We start from the raw sequence: 18,657 nt of genomic DNA, 5'->3' as shown, positions 1-18,657 counted from the left end.
AGCAGTGCTTGGGCAATGCTTGGGGGTCTAAAATATCTGACCTCAAATAATACCAGAGCCGCAGTAACAAAACAGCACGTGCTGGCACAAAGCAGACACACAGACCAGTGCAACAAAACAGAGAACCCAGAGCTGAAAAGACAGCCCAGTGGCTAAGAGCACTCACTGGCTGCTCTTCTACAGGACCTGGGTTCAAATCTCAGCACCCACATGGTGGCTCACAACTGTCTGTAACTCCAGTCAAGGGGATTCAATGCCTTCTCCAGGCCTCTGTTGGCACAGGCATGCAGGTGGTAACACAGACACACACGGAGGCAAAACCTTACACACATAAAATAGTAAGTTTTATTAGAAGAGAGAGAACCGGAAACAAACCCACACAGCTATAGTCCCCTAAGCTTGGCAAGGGTTAGAGGGCAGCCTTTTCTGCAAAGTGTCCTTGGAAGACTGGCGCATAGCATGCAACTAGAGCCCTGCTCTCACCCTGCTCAAAACAAATCAATTCAAACTGGATCAAAGACCTGAATGTGCAACCTGAAATGAAAAAATAGAGAATGTTCTGCTAGATAGAGTTGCCAAAAAATCCTTCAGTGGCTCAAGAAATCATATGGAGAAGACTGATGAGACAGGGACCAAAGAGTCTGCTCAGAGGCTGAGTGCACCTGTTGCTCTGGGAGAGGTCCTGCGTTCAATTCTGAGCACCCACATGGTGGCTCACAACTGTCCATAACTCCACTTCCAGTGGATCTGATACTCCTTTCTGAACTCCACAGGCCCCAGGAACACACCTGTGGTTCACATACATACATGCATTAAAGCACTCACACACATAAAGCAAAATAAATAAGGCTAAAAGAGAGAAAAAAAAAAAGTCAGGCACCTTTCGTCCCAGCCCTCTGGAAGCAGAGACAGACAGGTCTCTGAGAATTTGAGTCTAGCCTGGTTTACACAGAGAATTCCAAACCAGCTAGGGCTACATAGTGAACTCCGTCTCAAGGGGAAAAAAAAAAATGTTAAAGAATTGACTAATGGGACTGCATGAAATTAAAAAGCTTTTTCACGGCAAAGGAAACCAGCAGGATGAACAGACAGCCTGCATAATGGAAGAAAATCTTTGCCAAGTAAACATCTGGTGGGGAATTAAATATCTTGAATCTATAGAGAACTCAAGCCAGACTTAGTGGCTCACACCTGTAATCTTAGGACTGAGGGAGATGAGACAAGTTAGCCAAGGGTTTGAGACCAGCCTGGGCTATGAGCCTGCAGTACATACAGTGTGAAACGCTGTCTCAGAGAGATAGAAAACAGACTTGCAGGTGATTCCAGCACTTGGGAGGCGGAGGCAGAAAGAGCAGGATCACAAGGTCAGACTTGTTTATGTAATAAGTTCAAAACCAGCCTGGGACACGCAAAAACTAATCCCAAAAAAAGGAAAAGCATGGGAAGACACCCGTCGTGGCTTGAAGAAAAAATGGCCCGATAGGTTCATATGCTTGAACACCGGTTGCAGGTTGGTGAAACTATTTGGGAAGGATGTGGAGATGTGGCCTTATAGACAGAGGTGTCACCTGGGGATGGCATTGAGGTTTCAAAAGAGTCGTCAGGGCATTCCCAGCGTGCTCTCTGCTTCATGTCTGTGCAGCAAGACATGAACTCTCAGTGGCTACCCTGCCATGTCTGCTGCCGATTCGCGCTACCTCTTGCCATCACGGAACTGTAAGCCCAATTAAACATCTGCTCTCATAAGGTGCCCTGGTGGTGGTGTTTTATCACAGCCATGGAAAAGTAACTGAGACAGTATCCCCATATGTTCACAAACACACACACACTCAAACATTTTAAGCTACAAAAACAAATCATGACAAAACAAAACTAAGTACACTATCTATTTATAGTAATTCTCCATATTTAAATAAGCCTTGGTACTTTTTCTAGCAAAATTTTAATTTCTTATGTACCTAATACTATTAATGTGTAACAATAAACACTTGGGGAAAATTGCAAATATTAGCTGGATATGGTAACACAGACCTATATTTGGAGCATTTGGGAGGCTGAGACAAGAGGGGTCATGGGTATACATGAAGTTGGTACTCAAAAACAATAATCACACTGCCCAGCTGTTTTAAAGAGAGAAAAAGTATCCTTCATTGACACACCACAATGAAATATAAATTTTCTAAAGTCTGTACCCACAAAGAAACTATAATAAGTAATAACAAAAAATACTACCACCCTGATGGTTGGCTAAAGCCAATTTTCAAAAATTTTTATTTCAATATGTTAGTTACTTAATAAAAGTATACATGATATAATCTAAAGAAGTATGACATGGGACTGGGATGTGTCTCAGAGGTAGAGAATTCTCTAGCATGCAGGAGGACTTGAGTTCACTCCCTAACACACACACACACACACACACACCATACTAGTACATGTAAATTATCTCTCCATGTGTACACACAGAGAAGAAAGAGAGGAAACAAGTACTACCCCAAACCCACTCCTATTTAAACTGCAAGACAAATGAAAAGACACAGACAGGGAGTTCCTCAAGATGACTCTGGGGGATAAGGGAGCTTTGCCGCCAAGCCTGATGATCCAAAGAACTACAAGGAGGTGCAAGCACGAAGCTGACTCTTGCAAAGGTATCCTCCACTTAGGCACACACAGACACACAATACATATAGTAAATTATTTTTTTTTAAAAAGAGAAGGGCTAGAGAGTTGGCTCTGAAGTCAGGAACATTGGCTGCTCTTCCAGAGGACCTGGGTTTAAGTCCCAGCACCCACCTGGCAGCTCATAACCATCTGTAATTCCAGTTCCAGAAGATCCTACACCCTCTTATGCCTCTGAAGGTACCAGGCATGCATGTGGTGCACAGATATATACATACAGGTAAACACCCAAACATACAAAATAAAAGTTAAATTAAAAAAAAATAAAAGCTTTGTATTAACAGAGAGCATCTTCCTTACACCATGAAAAGCATAAAACATTTTTTTTTAATCCAAAAGGAAGCCATTTCACTTACTAGCATGCTTATCTGCAAGCATTATAAGCGTGTTGGAGATATCACGTCGTCTATAGAAGCATACGACTTTTGCTTCCACGTTGCCACTTGCAGTCTAAGAAATAAGAAAAATAAAAGTCACATGGGGCCTGAAGTCTCTATGATAAAATGTGCTGACAACCCCAGGTCTTGGAACTAACTCAGAAGGATTGCACAAATTTAGCGGCCAGTCTGGTCTACTGTAGAGTTCCACATCAGCCAGGGCTAGGTAGCAAGACACTTTCTCAAAAAGCAAACAACATCGAAACCTGGAGAGAAGGAAAGGGAGAAAGACCTCCCCCAATTTTGTGTGTTTGTGAGTGATGAGACAGGGTTTCATGTAACCCAGGCTGGCCTTGAACTCACGATCCTCTTGCCTCCGTCTTCCTTGGGCATTCACAACCATACCAGCCAGATTCATCCAGTTTTAAAAGCCACAAATAATCTGTTTGCAGCACTGAATGTAGTCATCTTGAAAAGGCATGGCTGTGTAAGGCTCAAACCCATCCCCAGATGGCCCCAGTTCTACGATGACTCTCTGCAGGGGGCAGTAGACAGCACGCAGGATAGAACTGGAAAAACATCTTCCACACAGCCAATAGTCTCCTTTTTTTCTTCACATATGAAAATACCCAAAACTAAGTTTCCAACAGGAGGCTCTTCTGATTAGAGTCTAGAATACAATCAGCATTCAATTCTGTTGTAATTTACTGCAGCTGAGGCCCAGGCTCCTAGTCTAATATCTATAAATTCTATGGGCTTTCAAGCAGGTCGATCATTCACTGGCAAGCTCTTCATAAAAACACACAGATTACAATAAAATGTTACTGTAATGTCCAATTCCTGACGTGCGTAGCACACGCTTTCAGAATGTGTCTGGGCTTAAAGATATATTCAAATATAAAGAACATATACCATACTAAATTTGTCAGTTTTACCAAGTTCAGCAGCAATATTTTAGTGAGAAATGATACTGCGGAGATATTGCCCCTTCAAAATGAAATCATATTAAATTCCTATCCAAATGCCAATATATTTCGTAATGTTGTGATCAAATTCATCCTCCAGAAGCAATGATCCAGCAATCTGCTAAATGAACAGGCCGATATTTCTATGTAAATAAAATCTAGGGTTTCACTCTAAGCGTTTTTTCAATTCTGTCTTATTAGTGAGCTCTCCCAACAGCAATGCTCTGCAAAAATGACTAAGTTCCCTATTAAACCTGCTTGAGGGATAAAGATGTAGTTCAGAATATTTCTTTTCCTTTTTTTTTTTTTTTTTTTTTTTAATTGCTTTTGGAGACAGGATTTCTCTGTGTAACTCCTGGCTGTCCTGGAATTCACTCTGTAGACCAGGCTGGACTCCCACTCAGAGATCACCTGCCTCTGGCTCCCAAGGGCTGCGATTAAAAGGCCAACATCCCTCTCCCCCTTAAAGCCAAGATCTCTCTACGTAACACACTCTGTCTTAGAACTGACAATCTTCCTGCCTCGGCCTACCTAGTGCTGGAATTAATAGGTGTACAGCATCATACTTGGAAGTAAAAACAGCTGGATGAGGCTGGCTGTGGTCACAAACACCTTTAATCCCAGCACTCAGGAGGCAGAGGCAGGAGAATCTGAGTTTAAGCTCAGTCTGGCCTACATAGTGAGTTCTGGGGCAGCCAGGGAGGAGGACTACACACTGAAACCCTTTCTCAAAAAAAAAAAAAAAAAAGGAACTCTTTGGGTCTGGAGATGGCTCAGAGGTTAAACACACTGACTGCTCTTCCAGAGGACCAAGCTCAATACCCAGCACCCACATGGCAGCTCACAACTGTCTGTAACTCCAGGTCCAGGGGACCTGACACCCTCACACATAAAAAACATCAATGCACATAAACTAAAAATAGATAAATTATAAACAATAATAATGTCCTCAGAATTAAGGGATGTGGCTCAGTGCAGGGTACATTCTTAGGATGTTCACAGCCTGGGGTTCAATCCTCAGTAACAAAAATCTTCTAGGCCACACACACTCTTGACTATTGGATCACTCACATAGTGCAGTATTGTTCTTTCCTTACGGACTACAGTGGCATTGCCCTTCCCCCAGGACTATAGTACAGCATGGTTCTTCCCTTCCACAACACACACACACACACACTCGAACCATTTCTCTGAAGCCCTGCTATTCTAAATAATGGTCCATTGAGCGACAGCTAGCCTGCAACAGATTCTGGTGTGTAAAGAAATGAATACAGGGATCGGGAGTAGGGGGAATGTATCACAGATATTAAGAGCTAACACTGAGCTTGATAGGCCACCACAGAACATCAAGAATTGAAGACAAGCCTGGGCTTTGTCCTTTTTTTTTTTTTTTGAGACTTTGTCTCAAAGCAAAACCAAACAAAAACAACAACAGAAAAAAAAAAAAAACAAGGATTATAAACACAGCTCAATGATATAGTACTGGCCCAGCATATTCCAAGCCCTGGGTTCAGTTCCCAATACTTCAAATGGAGAGTTGGGGAAATCAGTGGGAAAGTTTCCTAATTTCCATGCCTATTGCCAAACTGCAGAAGCAATCCTGAAATCGCTTTAGGGGATCTTTGGAAATTATTTGCAAGAACTTGTATATGCATGTGGGGTAACTCAGATATCGCCCAATGCTATAAGCTCTGGCACTCAACAGGCAAAAGAAGGACTGTCCAGGTTTGATCCAGCTCTGCCTACATTAGAAGTTCCAGACCAACAGATCTACACTGTGAGAATCGGTCTCAAAAAACAATACAGCTCAGCTGTAGCGCAATTGTCTAGTATGTGCAGGGGCCTGGGTTCCGTGTTTGGGAGTAGTGTGGCAGTGGCTAGGGAAAGCTACTGGCATAGCCCAACGTCGCAGCAAGTGAGTTGTGTTGGAGCCCATCTGTGAGTTCAGCATTTAGGAGACAGAAGCAGGAGATCAGGAGTTCAAGGCCCACCTCCGTCTTATAGTGTGTTCAGGGCCAGCCAAAGCTATGTGTGACCCTGCTTGAAAAATAGAAACTTTGAGATCAGCATGAACCACCAAGAAAGTTCAAAACCAACTTGGGGAACATAGCAAGACTTGTCTGAATGCTTGGCGTGGTGACACACATTTTTAATACTAGTGCTTGAGGCAGGCAGATTTCTGTGCTTTTGGGGACTAGCCTGACACAGGAAGTTCCAGGCCAGCCAGGACTACAAAGACAATGTAAGGACCCAAGCATTATGCTGGCCTGCCCCTGTCACCTGGCAGAATGCACTCAGGCAGTACCCTGGTCAGCCCAGGGTTATGTGTTTGCATAGTCTGCAGGCAGATGCAAAGGACCCTTTAAAAGACAGACCCCACCCACTTATGCTCCCTTCCCCTCTCTCTCTTTTCCAGTTCTTTCTATTTCCTGCTGTTCCCCTGGGGCAGGCAGGACTTTTCTTTTTTCCCTCTCCTCTTCTGTCCTCTCTCTGTCTCTGTGTCTCTATCTCTTTATCTCTTTTCTCTTTCCTTCCCCCTCCCTTCCATTTCTAATAAAACTTCTCACTTAAGCTGTCTGCCTGTCGCCTGTCGTGCTTGTCCCTTGCCTGGGTCACCCTCGACTGCCATGGAATCTGCCAAGGTCCCCCACTTAAGTTCCCCCTCGATCTTTATCATAACAAAGAAACTAGGTCCCAAAAAAATAAAGTATGCAGTCTCAATGTTTGGTTTTACTGTGTGTGTGCACGAGAGAGAGAGAGAGAGAGAGAGAGAGAGAGAGAGAGAGAGAGTGTGTGTGTGTGTGTGTGTGTGTGTGTGTGTGTGTGTGTGTGTGTGTGTATACAGGTGAGGGTTGAACTTGGTGGCAAGCAATTTTACCCACTGAACCACATCACTGGCCTTCTCTTTCCTTTAAAAGAAGGTTTTCCTTCTGTCCTGCATTGGTAGGGACAGTCAGCCTTAGACACCAAAGCAAGTGCTGTACCACTGAGCCACACAGCCTTGAATTAAATAGTTGAAGGTGATAAATGACATGGAAAAAAGGCAAGCAGGAGGCATTTTGAGACAAGGTCTCCCGTGGTTTGGGCTGGCCTTGAGCTCTCCATTGGCTGATAAAGACTTCCCATCCCTCAGCCTCTGTCTCCTCAGTACTGGGACTACCAGTGTGTGCCACCACACCCAGCTTTTTCTAGGCTGGGTACTGAACCCAGGAGCTTTGTGTGTGCCTGAGCACTCTACCAACTGGGCTGTATTTGGTACTCTATACCCTGAAAAAGCAGAGGTGACATAAAACATGTACTTAAGAGATGGAGATATTTAGCCCCGAAGTCTCACAAATAAAAGTAAAACTACAGAAGTGCTAAATGTAAAATGTGATACACAGATAGCATTCTGTCATTAGTTGCCTCTTTTGAGTTAGGGGGCACTGGCAGAACCAAGGACCTTGCACAGTCTCCTTAAAATTCCAGAACTTTTAAGATTCAAAACTAAAACCCCTCAATAAACAGAGTTTGATATTGTTTACTTTGTGCCCTTTTGGCTGTATGTGGTCCCAGCCCTCAGGAGAGAGCACGAGGAGTTCACAGCCAGCCTGGACCTCAGGAAACCCCATCTCAAAACCAGAAACAAAAAGCCAAAACAGCAGAAATTTCTCTTTTTTGACTTTTCCCCTCCATACTCAGATGAAAAGACAACAACCTTTTGAAGGAGGCGTGTAAAGGAAAACACACACATACGTGTAAATTTACACATGCTACATTGTGTTTGTTTTCAATAACTGTTCCCTCCCTCATATCTGCCCTCCCTCCAACTAATGCATACCACAGTCTTTTGATTCAGTCAGTTACACATTTTAAGGATCTTGGGATAAAATGGTTGGCACATTGTTAAAGGCATTAACTAAACAATCGTTGAACTAACGAGTTTCTGAATTGTCTCATGTTTATGCTCACGCACAGCATCAGTATTCACCACGAACTTTGATTCAACTTGTGTTTCTTTCTTCCTTCCCCCTCCCCCACCCCGGGAGACAGGGTTTCTCTGTGTATGTATGGCTGTTCTAGAACTCACTCTATAGACCAGGTTGGCCTCACAGAGATCTGCCTGCTTCTGCCTCCCCCCACCAACACCTCACACCCACTTATTTCTTTACCATTGCGATTTAAAATTTTTCCCATTGTGTTTTAAAATTTGTTTTCCTTTCCCTTTTGTTTTTGAGACCCATCTGTCGCAGGCCTGGAACTCGACTAGTAGGTTCACCTGGTTGGCTTGTGAGCCTCGGGGCAAGGATTGTAAGCATGAGCCACTAAACCGGTTTTTCTTTCTATTTTTGAACATGGGTTCTGGGGTTTGAACTCAGGTCCTAATGATTGCAAGGCAAGGGCTTTGCCAACTGAACCATGTTCCCTGTCTTTCATTTGGTTTTTCCGAGACAGTCTCAGGAATAAAAACAAAAACCCAGGCCAGACTTCAACTAGATATGATATTCCTGTGTCAGTCTCCCAAGTACTAGGATCACACTGACTCATTTTACAGGGCCTCACTCTGTAGCCCAAGCTACCCATGAGCTCCTATGTGCCTGCCTATAGGCATAAACCACCATGCCTAGTTTAGAAGGATTCGTCCTCCTAAAGCTAGGGGAGGCAAATATTAATTCACTAACAATTACAAAACAGCAGCACTTGGGAAGCTGAGGCAGGAGAACTATGATTCTGAAGTCAGTGAAAGCCTGTCTCAAGCAAACAAGCAAAATACATACTACAGATCTAAATATGTAAAGAAACAGAGTTCTGCAATGGACCTTATCTTCAACACTCAAAACAATTTGAAGAGATCTGCAATCTTTCACTCAATAACATTGGACCAAAATCTTTATAATAAGTAAACACTCAAAAGCCTGCAGAACTCTGTAATCTGTGAAAGTTTGACTTTCACAGTCTGGAACTGAATGACTGGAGAGGCGGCACATGCCTTTACCCCCAGTGCTCAGGAGGCAGGGGCGGGCTGATCTCTGTGAGTTCAAGGCCTGCTTGGTCTATAAAGTGGGTTCTAGGACAGCCAGAAGGCCTAGTCTCAGGGGTGAAAAGATGAATTCTTAGTCTGAAACTGAAAGTAAAAGTCACCCCTTCAGTGGGCCCTTTAGCCATAACCATTCATGAGAAGCACCTTGACGCCACACTCACCTTGTTGAGTTCTTCTATTCTTCTGATTAGGTATGGGTTGCTGGAGGAATTCTCAAAGTAAACATAATCTGCAATCAAAAGGTTAAAGATCTCTTCAACAAACAGTTCACATTAATCACCCCCCCAACCCCACCCCTTGACAGGGTCACACTGCATAGCCCTGGAAGTCTTAGAACTTCCATATTAACCAGACTGGCCTCAGGCTCACAGGGCCCTGCTTGCCTCTGCCTCAGATTAAAGTGCTGGGATTAAAAGTGTGCAACAGTTAATTGGGCTACAACTTTCTACACTGGGCAATCCACTTTAGTAAATAGGTAATCCACTCGTCTGTAATATACAAACGCAATTAGCTGTACCATGTCTGCTACTTTCTTAGAATTCCCACTTCTAAGCAGCCCAGACTGATTTACAACCCAATATCCCCCTGCCTCATACTCCCAAGTGTTGGGACTGGTAGCACACATCACACCCTGCTTAAGTTTCTCTTACTTTTGCTTTTAGAAATAGCTTTCCATTAGTCCAAGGTGGCAAGAACTGGCTATGTAGCTGAGACTGGCCCTCAGTGCCTGAGCCTCCTGCCTGCACCTCTTACAAACTGAATTTACTGGCATGTGCCACAATGCCCAGCCTTAAAGTAATTCTTTAATAATAAAAGAAGCCTGACTTGGTGTAATGGGGGTGGGGGGGGCAGGATTCAAAGCAGGGGCCAGTCTGAGCTGCATAGCAAGACTCTGCCTCAAAAAAAAAAAAAAAAAAAAAAAAAAAGTGGGACTGGAGAGATGGCTCAGCAGGTAAGAGCACCGACTGCTCTTCCAGAGGACCAGGGTTCATTTCACAGCACCCACATAACAGCTCACAACTGTCTGTAGCTCCAGCCCCAGGGGAACCTGACATCCATGGAAACAAACAGCAATGCATATAAAATAAGAATAAATAAATTAAAAAAAAAAGCATAAGTCTTAAGTCTCAGCACTTGGGAGGCAAAGGCAAAGAGATCTCTGTGAGGCCAGCCTGGTCTACAGAGTGAGTTCCAGGACAGCTGGGGCTATGTAAACACCCTGTCTCAAACAAAACAGAACAAAAGCCACCACAACAGTGATAGCCAGACATCTCCATTACTACAGCATCCTCCCTGGGCAGCATCCACATCCTTCCCCTCCAATCCAATCAGCCTTTGAGAATGTTTCCTTCATACAACTGTTGACCTTAGACAAGTTTCAGAGCAAAGAGAAGGGCTTACCAGCCCAGCCCAACTTCATTTCAAGCATCAACTTAAAATAAAAGTCCAGCGGGCAGAGCGAGTATGGGAATGCTTGGTAACAAAGTTTTCCATACTCTACCTGGGAAGGTGAGGAATAGAGCAGGGCTACTTGCTGAGAGGCAGAGCAGTCTAGGGAAGGTGTTGGGATCGCCCCTCCCCTTTTATCATATTTGATCCAACTCCATTTAGGCCCTTTCTTACAAAGAAATCATGGCAAGTTTTCAACTAAACCTACAGGATTTTTTCCAAGCGTGGATTTTCCTCCACAGAGTGGCTGGAAACTTCCCACTGTGTGTTTACCTGAGACGCTAACCTAGACTGCACAGTCACTGTCTACCTTTGCAGGCTCTCTCCGAGCTCTCTGCTGCTAAGTGGCCTCATTTAAGCCAGGCCATTCCCCACCACCATCCATCAGGAGCCTGGCTAATGAGCAGAGAAGGAAGAACAAGCCTCACTCACAAACACGCCACTTATCTGAATTATTATTTTACCAGGAAGGAGGGAGGGAGGGCGTCATGAGCAGGGAAAGTTTGTTTGACCTTATTTCTCTCTTCTGCAGAAGGGCTGGGGAGACAGACAGCAGAGACAACGTCTAGGCTGAGCTCAGCTCCCCACCTGGGGCTGCGGTTCCCTGGGCCCCCCACACCCAACCCCACTCTTGGAGTTGGGGGTGGGGTGGGGGAGCTAAACGCGAAACCGTAGGGATGGGGGGGGGGTGAAGCGGCAGCGAAGGTGCAGAGCCCCGGCTTTGCTAACAGGCCTGTCCAGCTGTGCCCCTATCTGGGCCACCATCGCCCCCCAGCCCCACACTAACGCAGAAGCAGGGGCGGGGAGGGAGGGGCAGGTTGTCCCCAGCGCCCCCCACACCCCCGGTGCCCAAAAGCCACGCGAAGGAGGAAGCCACTCGGCTAGGGGGCTCGCAGGGGCCCGGTCCCCTCGGGGCGTTCGCAAACCGGGGGTGGAGGGGTGTCCGATGCGTGTGCCCACGAGAGGCCTGGCCCCCCGGACGCCGGGCGGGAGCGGTGGGGGAGGGGAGTGGGGGTGGGGAGCCCCCTGCGTCCCGCTCGCCCGCCCGCGGCGCCCTGGGCCCCGGGCTTCCCGGGCGGTGAGCGTGCGTGCGCCGCCCGGACCCCCGCTCCCGCCGCCCGCGCCCCGACGGGCCGGGAAGGGCGAGCCTTCCTACCTCCGACCCGGTACATGTTGGCCGCCATGTCCGCCCGCCCGCCCGCGGAGCCCGATGCGAGCCCCGCCCGCCGCCGCCGCCGCCGCCTCGACCGCCGCCGCCTTGCCACGGGGGAGGGGGAGGGATGGGGAGGGCCGGGGAGGGGAGGGGACACCGAGGGAGGGGGCTGTGCCCGCCCCCAGCGCCGGCCGAGCGACGCCGAGCCGGCCCGGGAGGCCGGAGCGCGGCGGGGGACGGGGCGACGGGCTGCGGGGACCGAGGACCCCGGGGCCACCCCTGCTAGCTAGTGTCCCCGTGGCACACCAGGGCCAGGGGCTGGTGGGAGAGCATGGGTGGGGACACAGGCGCAGCCACTCCGAGCGTCTCCCCTGCCCTGGTCACCTGTCCGCCTTGGGACAGGTTCTGCCTTCCTGCTTCTGTCCCCGGGGACACCCTCTCCATGAATGACCTCAAGCACATGAGCGCCCTTCTGGGTACAACTCTCCTGTCCGATCAATGCAGGCGACAGATGTTTGCATCCCTCCCTCGTGGTGACAGGGTGTTTGGTGGCTTTAGAGACTGCAGGCCCCGGGGCCCGAGAAGACTGCGCTTGCAGCTTGTCCAGTCTGAGACCCAGCCACCAAAAGAGCTAAAAGAAGCTGGCTGCCTACCCCAACCACATGGGCAGGTCTAGCAAGGCTGTGCCAAAACAGAGCTGACGAAACCCCAGAACCGAGTCTCCCACATCCTCAGGCCTGGCCTCTAAACAGGCTCTGTATAAGTAAGGCACGTGGTTTAACCTTTGGCACAGGAAGGCTTCCTCTGCCTGAGAGGGGAACAGGGTTTCCACAATTTGCCATTGCTGGGACCAAAAGGAGGAGGTCCTGTCAAACGGTAGGGTGTAGCTTGTTGGCTACCTGCTTTTATGTCAAAAAGTCAGCTCCTCTCCTTTTATTTTTTTATTTTTTATTTTTTTTCAGTATTTGGGATTGAAGCTGGAGCTTTGTGCATCCTACTTACTGAACTCTAGTTCCAGCTCTTTCGAGAGTGTCTTGGTTTGTTTGTAGATTTTTAGTACATTTATTTATTTATTATATACATGAGGGCATGAATGGTATGACACATAGATGTAGGTCTATCATATGGGACCGGGTCATATTGCACTCAGGTAGTCATTGCAATGGCTGTAAGCACCTGTACACACTGAACTATCCCACCAGCCTTATTTATTTTCAGCAGTGTCTCAGCTCAGGCTGGCTCCTGTCGACACTTGCCTCTGCCTCTCAGGTGCTAGAATTGTATGACAGGCGTGGGATAACACCCCCCCACACTGGAAAGCCTAAATTTAAATGGTTAATTTTGCCATGCTGACTATCTATACATCCCCTTTCACTCTGCTTTTTGGCCACTGTGGGATACAAGCAAGACCTTCTTGACTGCCTCATCCCAAACGAACACAGGAAAGCCAAGCCATCCCAAACTACACCCGGACATCGTTGCAAAATAAACATTCCACTGATTGTCCACTAGTTCCTGGTGGCACTGAGTGAGGTCTGTGCCCGGGGAAGGAGGTGTCCCCAGAAGAGAAGACTGCATTTTGGTTGATGTTCCATTATCACAAAATACTGAGGAAAAATAATCTTACTAATAGCTCAGGCAAATAAATGAATGTGCTGTTGCCATTATCACACCGATTAATCCATGGCCTGTATTTGCATGTATAAAGTGAAGAGGTTGCTTCCACTGCACAGGTGTGTGCTAAAGGGTTGGCTGTGATGACATCTGAAGGTGCTTTGTAAATCAGACAAACAGAAAGCCTCAGATTCCAGAGGACTTCGTAGAATGCTCCAAACTGTGAGCCCATGGCTCTTCTGGCCCAGAGAAGAAAACAAAATTGCTCTTGTATGACAGCGTAGCTGTTATTTATCCCAACCCCTTTCACTGGAGAGCCCACCAAAAACATATGATGACTTATCTCCACCACTCTCTGTTTCTGAACTGACACACAAATAGGGTAAATAATTCACCTGGAACAGTCACCTGGCATCAGTACTAAATGTAATTCAGTATTTCCCTCTGGCCCATAACAGTGTGAGCTACAAAGTCTGGCTTTTAGTAAGAATACAGCCTGAAAACTTCAAGGAAATGGATCATGAGTTTTAGAAGGTTTGCTCATAATTTTTAAGTAATAAATGAACAAGAGGGGGCCAGAAGGGGTTACAGGAGGAGGGGCTCAGCAGGTAAAGATGTTTGCAGGCAAGCAAGCTTGGTGACCTGAGTTTGATACATAGAACCCACATGGTAGAAAGAGAAAACCAATTTTGTTGTTGTTGTTGTGATTTATGACAGGGTTTGTCTGTAGCTGTGGAGCCCGTCCTAGAACTTGGTCTATAGATCAGGCTGGCCTTGAGCTCACAGAGATCCACCTGCCTCTGCCACGAGTTCTGCCACCACCACCCAGCTCTGCAGACAACTTTTAAGAATTGTTTTTCTTGGGTGAAGTGGAGATGGGAGGACAGAGAGCTCCAGGTTTTCCTCAGCTACGCAATTGGAAGTCATCCTGGACTACACGAGACCCCTGTCTCAAAAACAATAGGCACAAACACTTTCTTCCTCAAAATATTTCTGTATTCTTGTTACTTCCTTGTCTGCTTGTCTCATTTCCTCGTGTTTTTGAGGTCCCTAGTCTTACCACAGTAAGTGTGTGAAAGGTGCTAAGAACATTTCTCACGCCTGTCCACACTCAGCTTTTCTCCTTAGGACCAATCAGCTTTAGTCTAGAGACCCCATAAAGAAGTAGAGACCTGGGCCAGAGCAGGAAGTGATGGCGACCAGACCAGACTCTCTGGACTCCCCTACATTCTGTGTTAAGCCCCTTCAACCTCCATCTCCAAGACAGTATCCTCTACATAGAAAAATGCTCAGCATCTTAAAGAATGGGGGAGGAGGGTGGTTCGACTGTTAGGGCATACACAGCTCTTCCAGATGTCCTAAGTTAAGATCCCAGGACCCATATCAGATAGCTTGCAATCGTCTGTAACTCCATTTCCAAAGGATTCAACATCTTGTGGCCTCAGCACGTGCCTACACTGACTCGCATATGGCTGCACACAAACATACATACATACATACATACATACATACATACATACATACATACAAATAAAAATAAATCCCTGAGGCAGGGTTTCTCTGTGCAGCCCTGGCTGTCCTGGAACTCACTCTGTAGACCAGGCTAGCTTGAACTCACAGAGATTGCCTGCCTCTGCCTCCCAAGTGCTGGGACTAAAGGCCTGTGTCGCCCTGCCAGGCTGAAAATAAATCTTAAGGTAAAAAAGAGTAAATGGAGGCTGAGGTTGTAGCTCAGCTAGTAGAATATATTCATGACATTCGTGAGGTCCTGGGTTCAAGCCTTAGCCAGCATTGAACAGACCAGATGTGATGCTGCATGTGAAACACTTCATGTTTCTTAGGTCCCATTTCTCTCCAACCATTCTCAAGTGGCCCTAAAGAAGGATGTTTTGGGCTGGAGAGATGGCTCAGTGGTTAAGAGCACTGGATGCTCTTCCAGAGGACCTGAGTTCAATTCCCAGAACCCACGTGACAGCTCACAGATATCCGTAACTCCAGTTCCAGGGGACCTGACACATATGGGAAAACATCAATGCTTATAAAAGTAAATAAATTAGGGGCTGGAGAGATGGCTCAGTGGTTGAGAGCACTGACTGCTCTTCCAGAGGACCCAGGTTCAATTCTCAGCTCCCATATGGCAGCTCCAACTGTCTTATAATTCCAGTTCCAGGGGACCTGACACCTATGTCAAATGCAATGAACATAAAATAAAATATTTAAAAATGAATTAATTAAAATATTTTTAAAATTAATTAATTAAAAGTGAGAGAAAGGGAGAGAGAGATGTCTTCAAAAACATGTCAGACGCTTCAAAGCAAATCAGGTCTTCGCATGGGTGAAGCTTCCTAACATGGCAGTTACGGTTAAAGAAGCACATGGAAAGGATTGCCTGAGGCGCAGTGTCCCCTGTTGGTATCCAGGATCCCATCCTTTTAGCTTCAAATGAGCCAGGTGTGGCGACATATCCCTATGATCCTAGCTCCCTGGAGGTAGAGGTAGGAGGAGCGGAGTTTAAGCCCAGCCTGGGCTACTTGAGACCCTATCTGAAAGAAAGACAAAGAAGAAAGAGCCACAGTCACTGCCAAGAAGGCTCAGTGGGTAAGGGCACTTGCCACCAAGCCTGAAGACCTGAGTCCAGTCCCTATGGAATTACATGGTGTAAGGAGAAAACCTACTTCTGTAAAATTGTTCTCTGTCCTTACACACACATTCACACACACACACACACACACACACACACACACACACACTTAAATAAACATAAGAATAAAAAAGGGTTGGGTATGGTGGCACACGCCTTTGGCCCCAGCTCTTGGAAAGCAGAGGCAAGTGGATCTCTGTGACTTCAAGGCCAGCCTGGTCTACAGAATGAGTTCCAAGACAGCCAGGGCTGTTACATAGAGAAACCCTGTCTCAATAAATAAATAAGTAAAACTTTTTTTTCAAAAAGGGAAAAAGAAAAAAGATTGCTTTAGTTTTTTTGTTTTGTTTTTTCCTCCTCTTCAGGCACAGAATTTTCGTGAAAGGAAAAAAAAAAAGTGTTCTGGCTGCAGTCTGGGAGCCTTGTGATATTGAACCTAGGAAAGGAGCCTGGGGGCCTAGGGTGTAATTAATCTGAAGCTAGAGCCTAGCTTTGGAAAGAAACTGTGTCTTGTTTGTCTTTCCTATGATTTATCACCTCCTCCCTTTCATTAACTCATTTTGTTTCTTAGCAGATTCCTTTGGAAAAGTCCAGTCTGTTTCAGATATTTTAAAGAGGTCCTGGGCTGTAAAAATGAACAAATGAGTCCTAGAAGAAAGGCATGTGACATCAACAAGCAAAACAAGAATGTCCCTCAGGGAAAGGGAGCCAGCACACAGAGTTTTACAGCTTCTCCAGTCACAGCTTCCCTCCCATACACTCCCTGCCTAAAAACATGCAAGTCCAGATGAGCTTCAGGGGGCTTCTTTTTCCTTTGCGGTTCTCCTGTGAGATGCAGTCATACTGTGTAGTCTCGCTGGCCAGGAACTGGCAATGTAGACCAGCAAGGCCCCTGCCTCCCGAGAGCTGGGGTTAAAAGCATACACTGCCAGGCCTGGCTGAGATCCTGTATAGTCCCCTAGTGACCTCAGAGGGGCCTGAGCTGAGCCACTCGATCCTAGCTCCAGGAAGGTTCCTTCTCTGGTGAAAATAGAAGTAAGGTCTGGAAGTTACAGTGGGAACTGAGATTGAACAGTAAGATCTGGAGGCTTCGGGAAGCCATGCAAATAACAGGAAAGCCAAAAGGCTTACATGCAACTGGTTGGAGACAGGTAGGTGGAGGTCCCTCAGTATAGGCAGGATATGGGAGCTGAGGCAGCAAGACTAAGTTTGGTGATGGATAGGTTGATTCCAGGTGCTTTTGGAAGTATCTGGGGAGGTAGTTCGTCTCTGAAGAATTTAGTGAGGAGGCCTAGAGTGTAGGAGAAAGAACAGAGCTGGAATCCTTGTCTTCCCTGACACCAGTAGCCCACAACCCAGCCTGTCTGGTCTCAGAAGTAAGCCAAACCCTGGCCCAGGGGGAAAAAGCAGCTCCCAAGAACAGAAACAGGTTTAACAGGTTAGGTTCTGCCCACGGAAGTCAAGGTCCAAATGTGCAAACAAGTAGGGCATGAGCAGTCACATAAGTCACTGCCCAGGGCAGTGTGTCCAGGGCTGCCCCTTTGACTATAACTGGAAGCAAATATGGAGCATGGTCTGATAGAGTCCTGCCTCGACCCTCAAGTCTTCTAACCCCTATTACCACAGGGGAAAGGAACAAACCTGACCTGATTCCCCTCCTCCGTCACCCCAACCTCTCCCCCTCACCCTTCCTCAGATGGGATAGTGGGTTGAGGGACTCTAATCTCATCAAAGGAGGGAGAACACAAAAGAATGCCTACTTGGAAACTATGAATATGGTCTTATTTGGGGAAGACTGTTTATAGGTGTAATTAAGTGAAGGATATCAAAATGGCATCATCTTGGATTAGAGTAGGCCTAAAATCCAAAGACAAATGTCAAGACACAGATTAAGAGACAGCACTGTAACAGGAGAGGGTGGATTGGACCTCCAGAGACAAAGGGCACAAAAATCCAATGGCGGAAACTGAAGGTACTGCATTTGCCTGCCAAGTTTGTGGCCCTAGGTTATTTCTTCAGCACCACAAAAAGGAAAAGGAAAAGCCAGGTGGAGGACATGATAGCCCATCCCACTAATTGTAGCATACCGGAGTGAGAGGTATAGGAATCAGGAGATCAAGGTTAGCTTTGGCCACACTGAGAGTTGGAGGCAAGCCTAGGCTACATGAAACACACTCTCCAAACACAACAACAACAAAATTAAACCAAATAAGAGAATAAGAGAAATAAGCACAAAGTAGCCCGATGCAATTTCACAGAAATAGCTCAATTTGTCTGTCTTAGTGTCTCTCCTACCTGGCATGGGAAGCTTAGTGATCATGGCAGCACACGCCTTTAGTCCCCAGCACTCAGGAAGCAGAGGCAAATGGATCACCGTGAGTTTGAGTCCAGCCTGGTCTACAAAGCCAGTTCTAAGAAAGACAGGGCTACACAGAGAAACCCTGTCTTGAAAAAATTAGCAGCGAAGGCGACCTTAGCGGGTTGAAGTCAAGAAGAGGCATCACAAAGTAACACCATGCAACAGAGTTCACGTGGGAGGTTTACTGCGGGCAGGTACAGAGCCTCCTAGGGAGAGAGAAAGACAAGGAGGGGATATGGTGCATGCATGCGTGTAGGGAGAATGCTCCACTTAGTGGTTGCAGCAGCTACAATAGCATATCTTGGCTGCTGCTGATGACATACTTGTCCTGCAAGGTCCCAGAGAGCAGGCCAGTGTGAATGCCTGAATGCTAACATTTATGTTAGTTTCTGCCACCGCA

The 18,657-nt window shown here is 46.6% G+C and overlaps 1 protein-coding gene across 7 annotated transcripts in view; it reads right to left on the bottom strand.

The window, feature by feature from the left end:
- Mta3 (metastasis associated 1 family member 3) overlaps window positions 1-11,802 on the bottom strand; it is a 116,762-nt gene extending 104,960 nt beyond the window's left edge. For 6 of the 7 annotated variants that reach the window (XM_051175176.1, XM_051175180.1, XM_051175175.1 and 3 more), the window contains exons 1-3: window positions 11,647-11,802; window positions 9,203-9,270; window positions 3,036-3,129 (exon numbers count right to left, since the gene is read on the bottom strand). In XM_051175176.1, coding sequence (XP_051031133.1) covers window positions 3,036-3,129; window positions 9,203-9,270; window positions 11,647-11,674 — 190 coding nt within the window. In that variant the 5' untranslated portion in view covers window positions 11,675-11,802. Of the gene's footprint in view, window positions 1-3,035; window positions 3,130-9,202; window positions 9,271-10,954; window positions 11,020-11,646 lie in introns of those variants that run through there. The other variant, XM_051175181.1, reaches the window with a different exon arrangement.
- Window positions 11,803-18,657: the final 6,855 nt, after the last annotated feature.

The sequence above is a fragment of the Phodopus roborovskii genome, unplaced genomic scaffold, assembly GCF_943737965.1.
Source record: "Phodopus roborovskii unplaced genomic scaffold, PHOROB, whole genome shotgun sequence".
Lineage (NCBI taxonomy): Eukaryota > Metazoa > Chordata > Mammalia > Rodentia > Cricetidae > Phodopus > Phodopus roborovskii.
The sequence above is the reverse complement of the archived record's forward strand: the minus strand, read 5'-3'. Positions and strand labels throughout refer to the sequence as shown.